The sequence below is a fragment of the Pongo abelii genome, chromosome 7 (assembly GCF_028885655.2).
Source record: "Pongo abelii isolate AG06213 chromosome 7, NHGRI_mPonAbe1-v2.0_pri, whole genome shotgun sequence".
Lineage (NCBI taxonomy): Eukaryota > Metazoa > Chordata > Mammalia > Primates > Hominidae > Pongo > Pongo abelii.
The window spans coordinates 82,087,349-82,100,079 of NC_071992.2; the positions used below are offsets into that span (position 1 = coordinate 82,087,349).

Genomic DNA, 12,731 nt, shown 5'->3' on the forward strand with positions numbered 1-12,731 from the left:
CTTTGTGTTGGCAGCATTCAATATTTTCCTTCTAGCTATTTGAAACTATATATGATTGTTAACTATGGTCATCCTATAGTGCAGGGGTCCCCAACCCCAATGGTCCTGGTCTGTGGCCTATTAGAAACTGGGCCGCACAGCAGAAGGTGAGTGGCAGGTAAGCAAATGAAGCTTCATCTGTATTTACAGCTGCTTTCCATAACTCGCATTACCACCTGAGCTCTGCCTCCTATCAGATCTGCTACAGCATTAGATTCTCATAGGAACACGAACCCTATTGTGAACTGTGCATGCGAGGGATCTAGGTTGTGAACTCCTTATGAGAATCTAATGCCCGATGATCTGTCACTGTCTCCCATTACTCCCAGATAGGATCATCCAGTTGCAGGAAAAAAAGCTCAGGGCTCCCGCTGACTACGTTATGGTGAATTACGATTTCATTATACATTACAGTGCAATGTTAATAGAAATAAAGTGCACAATAAATGTAATGTACTTGTATCATCCCAAAACAACATCCCCCTCCACCACATGGAAAAATTGTCTTCCACAAAACCAGTCCTTGGTGCTACAAATGTTGGGGATAGCCACTATAGAACTCTAAAGTTTATTCCGCCTATCTGGTTGTAATTTTGTAACCTTTACCAAATGTCTCTCTTCCCTTGCCTTATTCCCTCTGGCCTTCCCAGTCTGTAGTATTCTCGTTCTACTTTTTAACTCTATGAGATCAACTTTTTGGTTTTTTTTTTTTTTTTTTTAGCTTTCACAGATGAGTGAGAACATGCACTATTTTACTTTCTGTTTCTGGCTTATTTCACTTAACATAATGTCCCCCATTTCCATCCGTGCTGTTGCGAATAACAGGATTTCATTCTTATTTATTGTTGAATAGTATTCCATTGTGTATATATACCACATTTTCTTTATCCATTCATCTGTTGGACACTTAGGGCAATTCTGTATCTTGGCTATTGTGAATACTCCTGCAACAAACATGAGGGTGTGGATGTCTCCTTGATACACTGATTTCTTTTCCTTTGGATAGATGGTCAGTAGTGGGATTTCTAGATCATATGGCAGTTCTTCTTTTTTTAATTCAAGGAATTTTTTTTAAATTCAAGGAAAATCTGGTAGTTCTATTTGTAGGTTTTTGTTTTGTTTTACTTTTTTTTCTTTTTTTAGACGGAGTCTTGCTCTGTCACTCAGGCTGAAGTGCAGTTGTGTGATCTCAGCTCACTGCAACCTCCACCTCCCAGGTTTAAGAAATTCTCTGCCTCAGCCTCCCGAAGAGCTGGGATTACAGGCATGTGCCACCACGCTCAGCTAATTTTTTTTGTATTTTTAGTAGAGACGAGGTTTCACCATCTTGGCCAGGCTGGTCTTGAACTCCTGACCTATGATCCACCTGCCTTGGCCTCCCAAAGTGCTGGGATTACAGGCATGAGCCATCGTGCCCACCCTTGCTTTTTTTTTTTTTTTTTTTTTTTAAGAGACAGGGTCTTGCTCTGTTGTCCAGGCAGGAGTGCAGTGGCGTGATCATAGCTTACTGCAGCTTCAAACTCCTGGACTCAAGCAATCCCCCTGCCTGAGCCTCCTGAGTAGCTGGGACTACAGGTGTGTACTACCACACTGAGCTAATTTTCTTTCTTTCTTTCTTTTTTGAGATGGAGTCTCACTCTGTTTCCCAGGCTGGAGTGCAATGGCATGATCTTGGCTCACCACAACCTCTGCCTTCCAGGTTCAATCAATTCTCCTGTCTCAGCCTCCCCAGTAGCTGAGACTACAGGTGTGCACCACCATGCCTGGCTAATTTTTGTATTTTTAGTAGAGAAGGGGTTTCACCATATTGGCCAGGCTGGTCTTGAACTCCTGACCTCAAGTGATCCACCTGCCTTGGCCTCCAAAAGTGCTGGGATTACAGGCATGAGCCACCTCGCCTGGCCGCTAATTTTAAAGATAATGTTTTTGAAGAGATGGTGTCTTGCTTTGTTGCCCAGGCTGGTCTTGATCTCCTAGTCTCAACTGATACTCTTGCCTTGGCTTCCAAAAGCACTGGGATTACAGTTGTAAGCCACCACGTCCAGCCCCCTATTTGTAGTTTTTTGAGGAACCTCCATTCTGTTCTCTATAGTGGTTGTACAACTTTACATTCTCACTAACGGTGTGTAAGAGAGCTCCCTTTTCTCTGCATCCTCACCAGCTGTATTAGTCCATTTTCATGCTGCTGATAAAGACATACCTAAGACTTGGGTAATTTATGAAGAAGAAGAGGTTTAATGGACTGACAGTTCCACATGGCTGGGGAGGCCTCACAATCATGGCAGAAGGCAAAAGGCACGTCTTACATGGTGGCAGACAAGAGAGAATGAGAGCCAGGCAAAAGGGGAAACTGCTTATAAAATCATCAGATCTCATGAGACTTATCCACTACCATGAGAACAATATGGGGGAAACCGCCCCCATAATTCAATTATCTCCCACCAGGTCCCTCCCACAACACATGGGAATTATGGAAGCTACAATTCAAGATGAGATTTGGGTAGGGACACAGCGAAACCATATCACCAGCATTTGGTTTTTATTTTTGAGACTTAGTCTCGCTCTGTCACCAGGCTAGAGTGCAGTGGTGCGATCTCAGCTCACTGCCTCCTGGGTTCAAGCGATTCTCGTGCTTCAGCCTTCCAAGTAGCTGGAATTGCAGGTGTGCACAACCACGCCTGGCTAATTTTTGTATTGTCAGTAGAGACAGGGTTTCACCATGTTGGCCAGGCTGTTCTTGAACTCCTGACTTCAAGTGATCCAACCACCTCAGCCTCCCAAAGTGCCGAGATTACAGCCGTGAGCCACTGTGCCTGGCTAGCTGTTGTTATTTTTTGTCTTTTTGTTAATAGCCATCTTAACTGGGATGAGATGACACCTCATTGTGGTTTTGATTTGCATTCCTGATGATTAGGTGATATTGGGCATATCTTTCTTATATTTGTTGGCCATTTGTATGTCTTCTTTTGAGAAATGTCTGTTCGGATCCTTTGCCCATTTAAAAACTGGATTGTTGTTTTTTTGCTGTTGAGATGTTTCAGTTTCTTGTATATTCTGAATAATAATCCTGTCAGATGAATAGTTTACAGATATTTTTCCCATTCTATAGGTTGTCTTTTCACTCTTGATTGTTCCCTTTGCTGTGCAGAAGCTTCTTAGTTTGACATAATCCCACTTGTTTATTTTTGTTCTCGTTGCCTGTGCTTCTGAAGTTCTGTTATAAAATCTTTTCCCAGACCAATGTCCTGGAGCATTTCCTCTGTTTTCTTCTACTAGTTTTATAGTTTCAGGTCTTATATTTAGGTCTTTGGTCCATACTGAGTTGATTTTTGCATAGGGTGATAGCTAGGGGTCTAGTTTCATTCTTCTGCATATGGATATCCAGTTTTCCCATCACCATTTATTAAAGAGGAGGATAGCTTGAGCCAAGGATTTCAAGATTAGCTTGGGCAACACAGTGAGACCTCATCTCTACAAAAAATATTTTAAAATTAGCCAGGTATGGTTGCACATGCCTGTCATCTCAGCTACTTGGGAGTTCTGAGGCAGGAGGATCATTTGAGCCTGGGAGATCAAGGCTGTAGTGAGCGGTGATCCAATGTGTGTTCTTGGCACCTTTGTCAAAAATCAGTTGGCTGTAGCTAAGTGGATTGGTTTCTGGGTTCTCTATTCTGTTCTACTAGTCTATGTTTCTGTTTTTATACCAGTACCATGGTGTTTTGGTTACTATAGCTTTGTTGCATATCTTGAAGTCTAGTAGTGTGGTGGCTCTGGCTTTGTTGGTTTTGCTCAGTATTGCTTTGGTCATTAGGGTTCCACACACATTTTAGGATTTTTTTTCTATTTCTGTGAAGAATGTCATTGGTATTTTTATAGGGATTGCATTGTATATAGATTGCTTTGGTTAGTAGAATAATTTTTTAAGTTGTAAATTTAAACACATATTATTATTTTGTCAAATTTCATTGAAGTTAACAATTAATTAATGTAGTTGTCCCTAAATTAGGAAGAATTTTTGAAATCAGTTAAAATGAAAGAAACTACATTATTTTTAGAATTGGCCCAATTCTGGGGTGAGGGCTGGTATTAAATATTTAAAAAGTGACATCTTTGGTGTAATACTGAAAATATGTAAAATACTAGAATCCTTACCCTAGGTCTAGTTCTGCCCTTCACAGCCAGCCAGGAATGAACAGAGGAAAAATGCCTTCTGACTATTTTAGAAGTTTCAGATCTTGAGAAATTCACATTGCAACACAGTATACTGCAATATACTCATGAGTATATTATCAGCTAAGAAAGCCCCATTCTACTTAATGATTTTCCATAATTTATATTCTTTATTTTTTTCAGATGGGGTCTTGCTCTGTTCCCCAGGCTGGAGTAAAGTGGCACAATCACGCTCACTACAGCCTTGATCTCCCAGGCTCCAGTGATCCTCCTTCCTCAGCCTTCCAAGTAGCTGGGACGACAGGCACATGCCACCATGCCTGGCTAATTTTAAAATATTTTTTGTATAGATGAGGTTTCACTGTGTTGCCCAAGCTGATCTTGAACTCCTAGGCTCAAATTATCCTCCCACCTCAGCCTCCCAAAGTGCTGGAAGTACAGGTGTGAACCACCAGGCTTGGCCCATAGTTCATATTCAGTGAACATGATATGGCAAAATCACTGGAGCTCCATGCATCTCCACCCGGGCTCCTCCTCATGTCAGACACCATGTCCTAGAGTGACAGAGCTCCTAGGATATGCTATCTGTGCATAAAGCCTCACTACAGTGTCCCCATTTCTCTTTTCCTATTTCCCTGGCCTAGCCCCTTCCCTATGTCCTTATCCCTTCCCTTAGTCAGTTGTAGAACAAGAACATTAGCATTCAAACACTATCATGGAAAGGAGGAAGGGGCTCATTGCAATGTCATGGGCTTAAAAATCTGTGGTCAGTTCTTTTTTTTTTTTTTTTTAAGACGGAGTCTTGTTCTGTCGCCCAGGCTGGAGTGCAATGGCGCAATCTCGGCTCACTGCAACCTCCACCTCCCGGGTTCAAGTGATTCTCCTGCCTCAGCCTCCTGAGTAGCCGGGATTACAGGCACCTGCCATCATGCCTGGCTAATTTTTGTATTTTGTAGAGATGGGGTTTCACCATGTTGGCCAGGATGGTCTTGAACTCCTGACCTCAGGTGATCCGCCTGTCTCGGCCTCCCACAGTGCTGGGATTACAGGCATGAGCCACCATGCCCGGCCAGACTAGTCAGTTCTTGGATGCTCCAAAATGAAGATAACTGTTACACATTACTCTTAGTTACATTTTGTTGCGTTAGTTAGGCAAGGGAGGTTGGTATGTCCTTTGTAACACAACTTTAGGTATATTATAATCCAAATTTTCAGGTGTTGGAGTATGTGCATAAGAAGGGAGACAGTCCACAGATGTGGTCGTGATATATTTTTATTTTCTATCCTGATGAAAAAATGTGATTTTTGCACTTTTTTTTTTTTTTTTTTTTGAGATGGAGTTTTGCTCTTGTTGCCCAGGCTGGAGTGCAATGGCGCGATCTCGGCTCACTGCAACCTCCGCCTCCTGGGTTCAAGCGATTCTCCTGCCTCAGCCTCCCAAGTAGATGGGATTACAGGTGGCTGTCACCACACCTGGCTAATTTTTTGTATTTTTAGTAGAGACAGGGTTTCATCATGTTGGCCAGGATGGTCTTGAACTCCTGACTTCAGGTGATCCACCCGCCTCATCCTCCCAAAGTGTTGGGATTACAGGCGTGAGCCACCGTGCCTGGCCTTTTTGCACTGTTATTTAACAAATATACTAGTGGCTTAGGTTTCACAATTTACATAGCTGGTATCATGCACTTTTGCCAGGTATACAATTATACATTTTTCCCCACCCTCGTGGCTGTATGTTTACACAAAACCAAACACAGCTGTTGTTCATAGTGGCTACCATTTACATAAACATTATAGGTGAAATTTCCAATACAAGACAAATTGTACTTATGTACAACTAAGTAAATAAGTTTTTTAAAACCCCATAAAACAACAACAAAAAACTAAACAAAAACCATTTTATTTGTTGGCATTTTTTTGTTGCCTAGAATATTTCCTTTGCTAGAAGAGCAGTCACCTAATGAGTGACAGAGTGCTTACTTATGAATGAATTGCTTGCATCCTCATTTTTACTGCTCCTTTTTTTGCTGATTTTCTTGGCATCTTTGGATGCTTTCCAATTCATTAGGAATTGTCTTTCTATATTTTTAATTTCTTTTCCATCAAGAAATTCTGGAGAAAAATACATACATTTAAAAAATACAATATATACATATAAACATAAGTCAAAATATGCACTTCTGGTTCAGAGCACAGAAACTTAAGTTACACCATAGACTGAAATAAATTTGTTTTTAAAATACATTATACAGTGCAAGTACTTTTGTTGAGATTTTATTTATAGATTTTTTTCTGATTCCAAAAAGAATATGTGCTTGTTATAAACAGTGGAAATATCATTAAATAAAACATTAAAAGGCTCTGTAATTATTATCCCCCTTCTTTTTTTTTTCTTTCTTTCTTTCTTTTTTTTTTTTTTTTTTTTTGAGGCAAGGTCTCGCTCTGTCATCCAGGCTGCAGTGCATGGAGTGATCTTGGCTTACAGCAACCTCTGCCCCCTGGGGCTCAAGTGATCCTCCCACCTCAGCCTCCTGAGTAGCTGGGACCACAGGTGTGCACCACCATCCCCAGCTATTTTTTTGTATTTTTAGTAGAGACAAGGTCTTGCCATGTTGCCCAGGCTGGCCTGGAACTCCTGAGCTTAAGCAATCCGCCTGCCTCGGCCTCCCAAAGTGCTGGGATTACAGGCATGAGCCACCGTGCCTGACCATACCCCTTATTATGTTTGTTTATTTATTTATTTTTGAGACAGGATCTCACTCTGTCACCCAGGCTGGAATGCAGTGGCATGATCTTAGCTCACTGCAACCTCAAAACTCCTCAGCTTAAGTGATCCTCTTGCCTTAACCTCCCAAGTAGCTAGAACAATAGCCATGTGCCACCATGCCTGGATAATTACAAACTTTTTTTTTTTTTAGAGATGGGATCTCACTATGTTGCCCAGGCTGCTCTTGTATTCCTGGCCTCAAACAATCCTCTCACCTCGGCTTCCCAAAGCCCTGGAATTACAGAGATGTGATAGAAATTGCGCTTCATAAATTATACAAATAATTTTTGCATGTTGTAAGACATTTGGAAAACACACAAAAAATAAAAAAATTATTCCCCAATGAGAAATAACCACTGATAACACTTTTGTGTATTTCTTAGCATGTTTTTATTTTCTATATATGTATATAAAATTGGAATCCTCTATTTATATTAGTTTCACATCCTGCTTATTAATATTGTGTTGTGAACATTTCACCATGTTTTTCCTTAAATATGGCTTATGTTTCCTTAATGGCTGGTATTCTGTTGTTTATGGATATATTACAAAATATTGAACAATTCCCTTATTATAGGATATTTTATATTGCCTATATTGTTTCTTTAATTACATGAACACAGATGATCTTCATTTAATAGAAGGATGATTTTTTTCTTCAAAATTTTTTTCTTTCTTTCCATAGGACTCTGCTTGATAGATTTTTTCTAATAAAATTTATGTATAGTAGTTTTGCAAATTACATAGTTTCTCTCATTATCCATGTAATCCACTAGATCCCAGAATGTAGAAAGGATGTAGTAAAATTTATTAGATCACACATTCTTTCAGGGATAATGACAATATTCTGATAAAATATTAGTTGTACTACTGAAAATATTAACACTACCACTTAAACATGAGCCATAATATTGTGTTATACCCAAAGTACAAAACAAAATGTTGAAACAAAGAATATAAACTAGAACCATAGAATCTAGAAGTAAAACTGTCTCCATATCTTATTTCATGTACTTTTTTTTTCACTGAACTAGCTAGTACTCTCCAAATCATAAGAAATTGTCAAACATCTTAGTACTTATAACTTTACAATAAAGGTCATTCTTTTTTATTATTTATTTAAAAAAACTCTTTAATCATATGCACATAAGGGGAATAAAGGGCAACACCAGGCTGACTGGGGAAGGGAGCAAGATATTCTCCCTTTGTCCCAATGTCTGCTTGGCACAGTTCTGAGATCATACAAATGGGAGTGGGTTGGGAAACAGAATAAGTGAGAGGACAAAAGAGACAAAGGCAAGAGGAGAGAGGCAAGGGCTTGCAGTAGTCTCAATCAGTGGACTCTACACAGATTCACTCAGTGCAAGGTCCCAGTAATGTTCAGCCCCATGCTTTCTGAAATGCTCATGAGCTATGTTCTCTGTAGGACACTGTTTAAACTTCATCTCTCCAAAGCTCTGGTCTTTGGCTGTACACTCCCAGAATAGTACACATTTGTTGGTTTTCTTCACACCTTCCTCATTAGATTCCTCATGATCATCTCCCTTTGTGTTAGATGTCTGTTCATCCCACTTTATCCAATGCAGCGTAAGATGCTTAAATTTCTTCTGGGTCTTGGGGCCCCCTTCCACTATTACCACGTTGACACCCTTGTGCAGTACCACCACCCCTGTCAGGTACAGTTGCCCAGCATTGGCCTCAATCTTGAACTTCTTGGCTGGGGTGCTAAATTTCTAACTCCATTTCAATCTTGAACTTCTTGGCTGGGGTGCTCAAATTTCTAACTCCATATACAGATATGTGTACCCCCTGTGAAATGTCTTAAGCTTTTAAATTTTCTTGACCTTTCTCTGTTCTGCTGTGAGTTTTCAGGCAGAGTTGGCCTCTTCATGCCCTTTCTGTCTTTTTGCCATCTGAGCTGTGACATGGGCTTCTACCTTCGTGGGGTCTTGAACAGCTTCTGTTCCTAATACTCGCATCAAATTAGAAATTCTCACTTTGGGTTCTGGAGGAGGCATCAGGCCCAGCCTAACTTTTTCTAGTAGTTCCTTCTGTGCTTCCCTCCTTGTCTGTCTCTGAAGTTTTTTCTGTTCCTTCTTGGTAAAATACACTCCCAGAGTAACTGGTGTGTCATTGTCAACTGGAGGATTGAGCTGGGCTGGATGTTCAACAAGATTTGTGATTCCAAAATAATCTTCTCTCTTGGGATTTTCCTCTGTAAGGTTAAAGCCATTAGGGATTATGTAAGAGTCCCTCCACTCAATTTCAGGGATATCTCCTTCCTTTAGCTCCTTCCTAGGAGCAGTGAGGGCAAGCCTAGTCAAAGTATGGATGTCTGTTTTTTGAGCTGCTTGTGAAATCTCTGCCTGAAGCTTCTCCAGTTGAGCCTTTGTCCTTAATCGCTGAGCAGTCTTATCAAATTTGCCCTTGTCATGGAATTTAAAAGTGTGTTTCTGGCGCTGGGAAGCGACAGTGGAGACTCGGGGTCAAAAAAGGTATTGGACTCCATGTCTTCTGATGGCTTTTCTTTTAGCTGTTGCTTGAAAAGTTCCGTCTGAAGAGGGAACAGCACGAATATTGGCAGGAGTAGACATGCAGCGTGTCAGCTCAATCTCCTTGCCTGTTGCATCTACAACGCACCCTTGCTCATCTAGGATCAGTGGTGTAGGTTTAATTTGGTCTTTTAACTCCCCCTTTGGGGGAGCAATGCCCATGTCATGGAGATTAGCCGGGCCCACCATGTTGGCATTGCTGATGAGTCCTGGCTTCAGTGCCAGCCGGGCTTGGATTCGAGCTTGTAGTTCAGCTGTTTTCCTTGCCTTCTCAATGGCATCATTCATGAAAGTGGCAGCCTGGGAGGGCTGAATAGTGTGGCCAATTGGAAGTCGCTCTGGTTGGGAGGAAGAAGGAGTCTTTGCCTGAGGTGTAGGGGGGCTAATGAAGCGCAGCTGTTTTTTCCTCTCCTCGATTTGTCATTTTGCTGCGTCCATCATCTGTTTGATGTGGAGCTTAGTCAGCATGCCAGGACTCTCTGATGGAGGCCCAGGGATCACCTCTGGCTCTTCTTCCACCTCCTCAAAACAGGGTATTCGCTGCTTCTTTACTCCTGATGATTCCTTGGAGAGCTCAAGAGTCATCACCAAACACCTTCTTTAGCTTTCGTTTTCTGCTTCCGTCACTGCTAGACTTGGAATGCCTAGAGCATCCGCCTTCCTCCTACAGCCTCAGTTTGTCCACAAATAGGGGAGTAGAATCATCAAGAAAAGGTTTCAGATGATCGGCTGCCTTCTTCTTGTCCATGCTCTTCCCCACAGCAGTTCAATGCTGCTGTGACCACTGTAGGCTCTGAGAAACCCAGCACGCTCTTCACTGTTTTCTCACCCACCTTGGAACCTCCCAAAGTGCTGGGATTACAGGCGTGAGCCACCGTGCCCCGCCTGACCACTGATAAATTAGGGAGAAAAGGTTAAGAAAGAGTGGCTAATTCTAGTTATCAACGACTGTGAAAGGATCCATGGTTTCAGCTCATCCAGCTCCCTCTTAGTACCATTTTTCAGGAAAAAGAGAACAATAGCTCAAATGGGACTCAATACTGCAGCTCACAAACTTCAGCCCCGAGACGGAGGCCGAAAGTTAAACCGGAACCAGAAACCTTCTGACTGCCCTAGGCCTATTGTCCCTATCGCCACGGCAGCTGCCACGCCTTTGTCTCCCAACACGTGACCAGAGTGGGCCGGGCCGCCAATTCGTGCAGCCATTTTTGCCACTTTCCTGGAGGCAGAGCGCATGCGTCGCAGAACCGAAAAGTTTCCCTGAGCAAGTTGATTGCTTTCTGTTTCCCGGATTAAGCCTATTTCTGCCAAGTTAATGTCTTTAACTTCCTGAAGCGGAAATTAGGCTACTTGCAGTTTTCCTCATATGGAGAATAAGTGCGCAAAAGTAAACTTCTGCTAGAACGAAGAGTGAGGCTTCTGCATTTGTGCTCAAACATAGCCTTTCTGATAGAAAGTAAATCCTTTCACAGTCGTGATAACTAGAATTAGCCATCCCTCCTTAACCTTTTCTCCCCAATTTAACAGTGGTGTCAGGCTGGGCCGGTGGCTCATGTCTGTAATCCCAGCACTTTGGGAGGCCAAGGCGGGTGGACCACTTGAAGTCAGGAGTTCGAGACCAGCCTGGCCAACATGGTGAAACCCCGCCTGTACTCTAAAGGTCATTCTTTGATGCTCAGTTTTTCCAGCCACTTATATTTATTGATGTCTTTCCAGATCTATTTTTATTAATAATTATATAGCTTGTTAGTATATTTTTGGATGAGATATATGTAATCAATACATACTTTAAAAAATACTATAAAGATAAGGAATGAAAATTCCAAGTCTTTTATTGTAATCTCTTTTCCCTCACGTTAATGTCCCAAACAGAGCTGAGGAATGACTAGGAAACTATGCCTCCGTTAACCTGTCTCCATCTCATTTTTAGCAAATGATCTTTTTTTTTTTTTTTGAGACATTGTCTCACTTCATCCCCCAGGCTGGAGTGCGATGGCGTGATCTCGGCTCACTGCAACCTCCGCCTACTGGGTTCAAGCGATTCTCCTGTCTCAGCCTCCCGAGTAGCTGGGATTACATGTGCACACTGCCACCCCCGGCTATTCTTTTGTATTTTAGTAAAGATGAGATTTCACCGTGTTGCCCAGACTGGTCTCGAACTCCTGACCTCAGGCAATCCACCTACCGCGGCCTCCCAAAGTGCTGGGAACACAGGTGTGAGCCACCGCGCCCGGCCTCAGATGTTCTTATTTGAAGTTAATAGGTGTGAACATGGTTCAAGACTGGGAGCCAGGTAATGAATTCAAGATTATAGAACTATGAGATTTATTTCATTTTAATAAGTTGATCTCAATACAAAATTTGCTTCCACTCATGCTAAGTAAACCAAATATGTGGATTGTTACTCTATTTGGTGAGGACTGGGTAACCTAAAAAACATAAAATGACTCCCATAGCCTTCGTGAGAAGTCACTGCCTGTCTTTCTGATGCTGTGTCACTTGGTCACTATTAATCGAGTGTTTTTGTCCATTTCCCCCAGTATGGTGCACATTCAGGAATGTTATTCGTAAGGATCTCATAAAGGGTCTCCTCACCCAGCTCTCCTATCAAACGAAAGGGATTCCTGTATGTTCTTAGGGTAACATTTGGCAAATGTCAAGCAATGAAAACTTTGATCAATTTTATCTACAGAACCAAAAGCTAAGGAGTCTCTTGGGATCATCAAAAGATTTGTGCCAACGAAAGTTTGGCAAAAGGTCAGCAAGTTCTACCCATTTATGACTAACCATTTTTATTGGTAATAGCAAACTATCCTCCTTAAGGAATAAGTATCAGGTGCTTTAATTACTTCTGAACAGCAGATGTTTTTCATGCTTTATTTGTCAATTTTAACTTTTGCTCTTATTCAAAATATTGAATTTAAAGTTGACAATTTTCACAGATCCAGATGTCAGATTTATATTTCTGAAAGCTTGCTGGTAAAATAACTAAAAAGTTAACTAGGTGTCATTCTCTTAAAAATTATATTAATATAAATATGTACCCAGTGATTTGGACACTAATATCAGTCTGTCCCTGTATTTTGGTTTGAGACAAACAGGATTTCCATGTAGATCAATTTTCCATAGCTTCATCAACTTGTTCAGTAAAAACTCCAAATCCTATAATTAGAGAAGAAAAAGCAAAGCACAAGCATTTCATA

At 41.4% G+C, this 12,731-nt stretch overlaps 1 protein-coding gene and 1 pseudogene across 3 annotated transcripts in view; both read right to left on the minus strand.

Moving 5' to 3' along the window:
• The window catches only part of PPP1R42 (protein phosphatase 1 regulatory subunit 42), a 64,143-nt gene that overhangs the window by 11,820 nt on the left and 39,592 nt on the right, over positions 1-12,731 (minus strand). For 2 of the 3 annotated variants that reach the window (XM_054561684.2, XM_054561681.2), the window contains 2 exons: positions 12,573-12,690; positions 6,190-6,321 (listed from right to left, as the gene is read on the minus strand). In XM_054561684.2, the coding sequence (XP_054417659.1) occupies positions 6,190-6,321; positions 12,573-12,690 (250 nt within the window). The remainder of the gene's footprint in view (positions 1-6,189; positions 6,322-12,572; positions 12,691-12,731) is intronic. The other variant, XM_054561683.2, reaches the window with a different exon arrangement.
• On the minus strand, positions 8,113-10,098 carry LOC112134708 (U4/U6 small nuclear ribonucleoprotein Prp3-like; annotated as a pseudogene).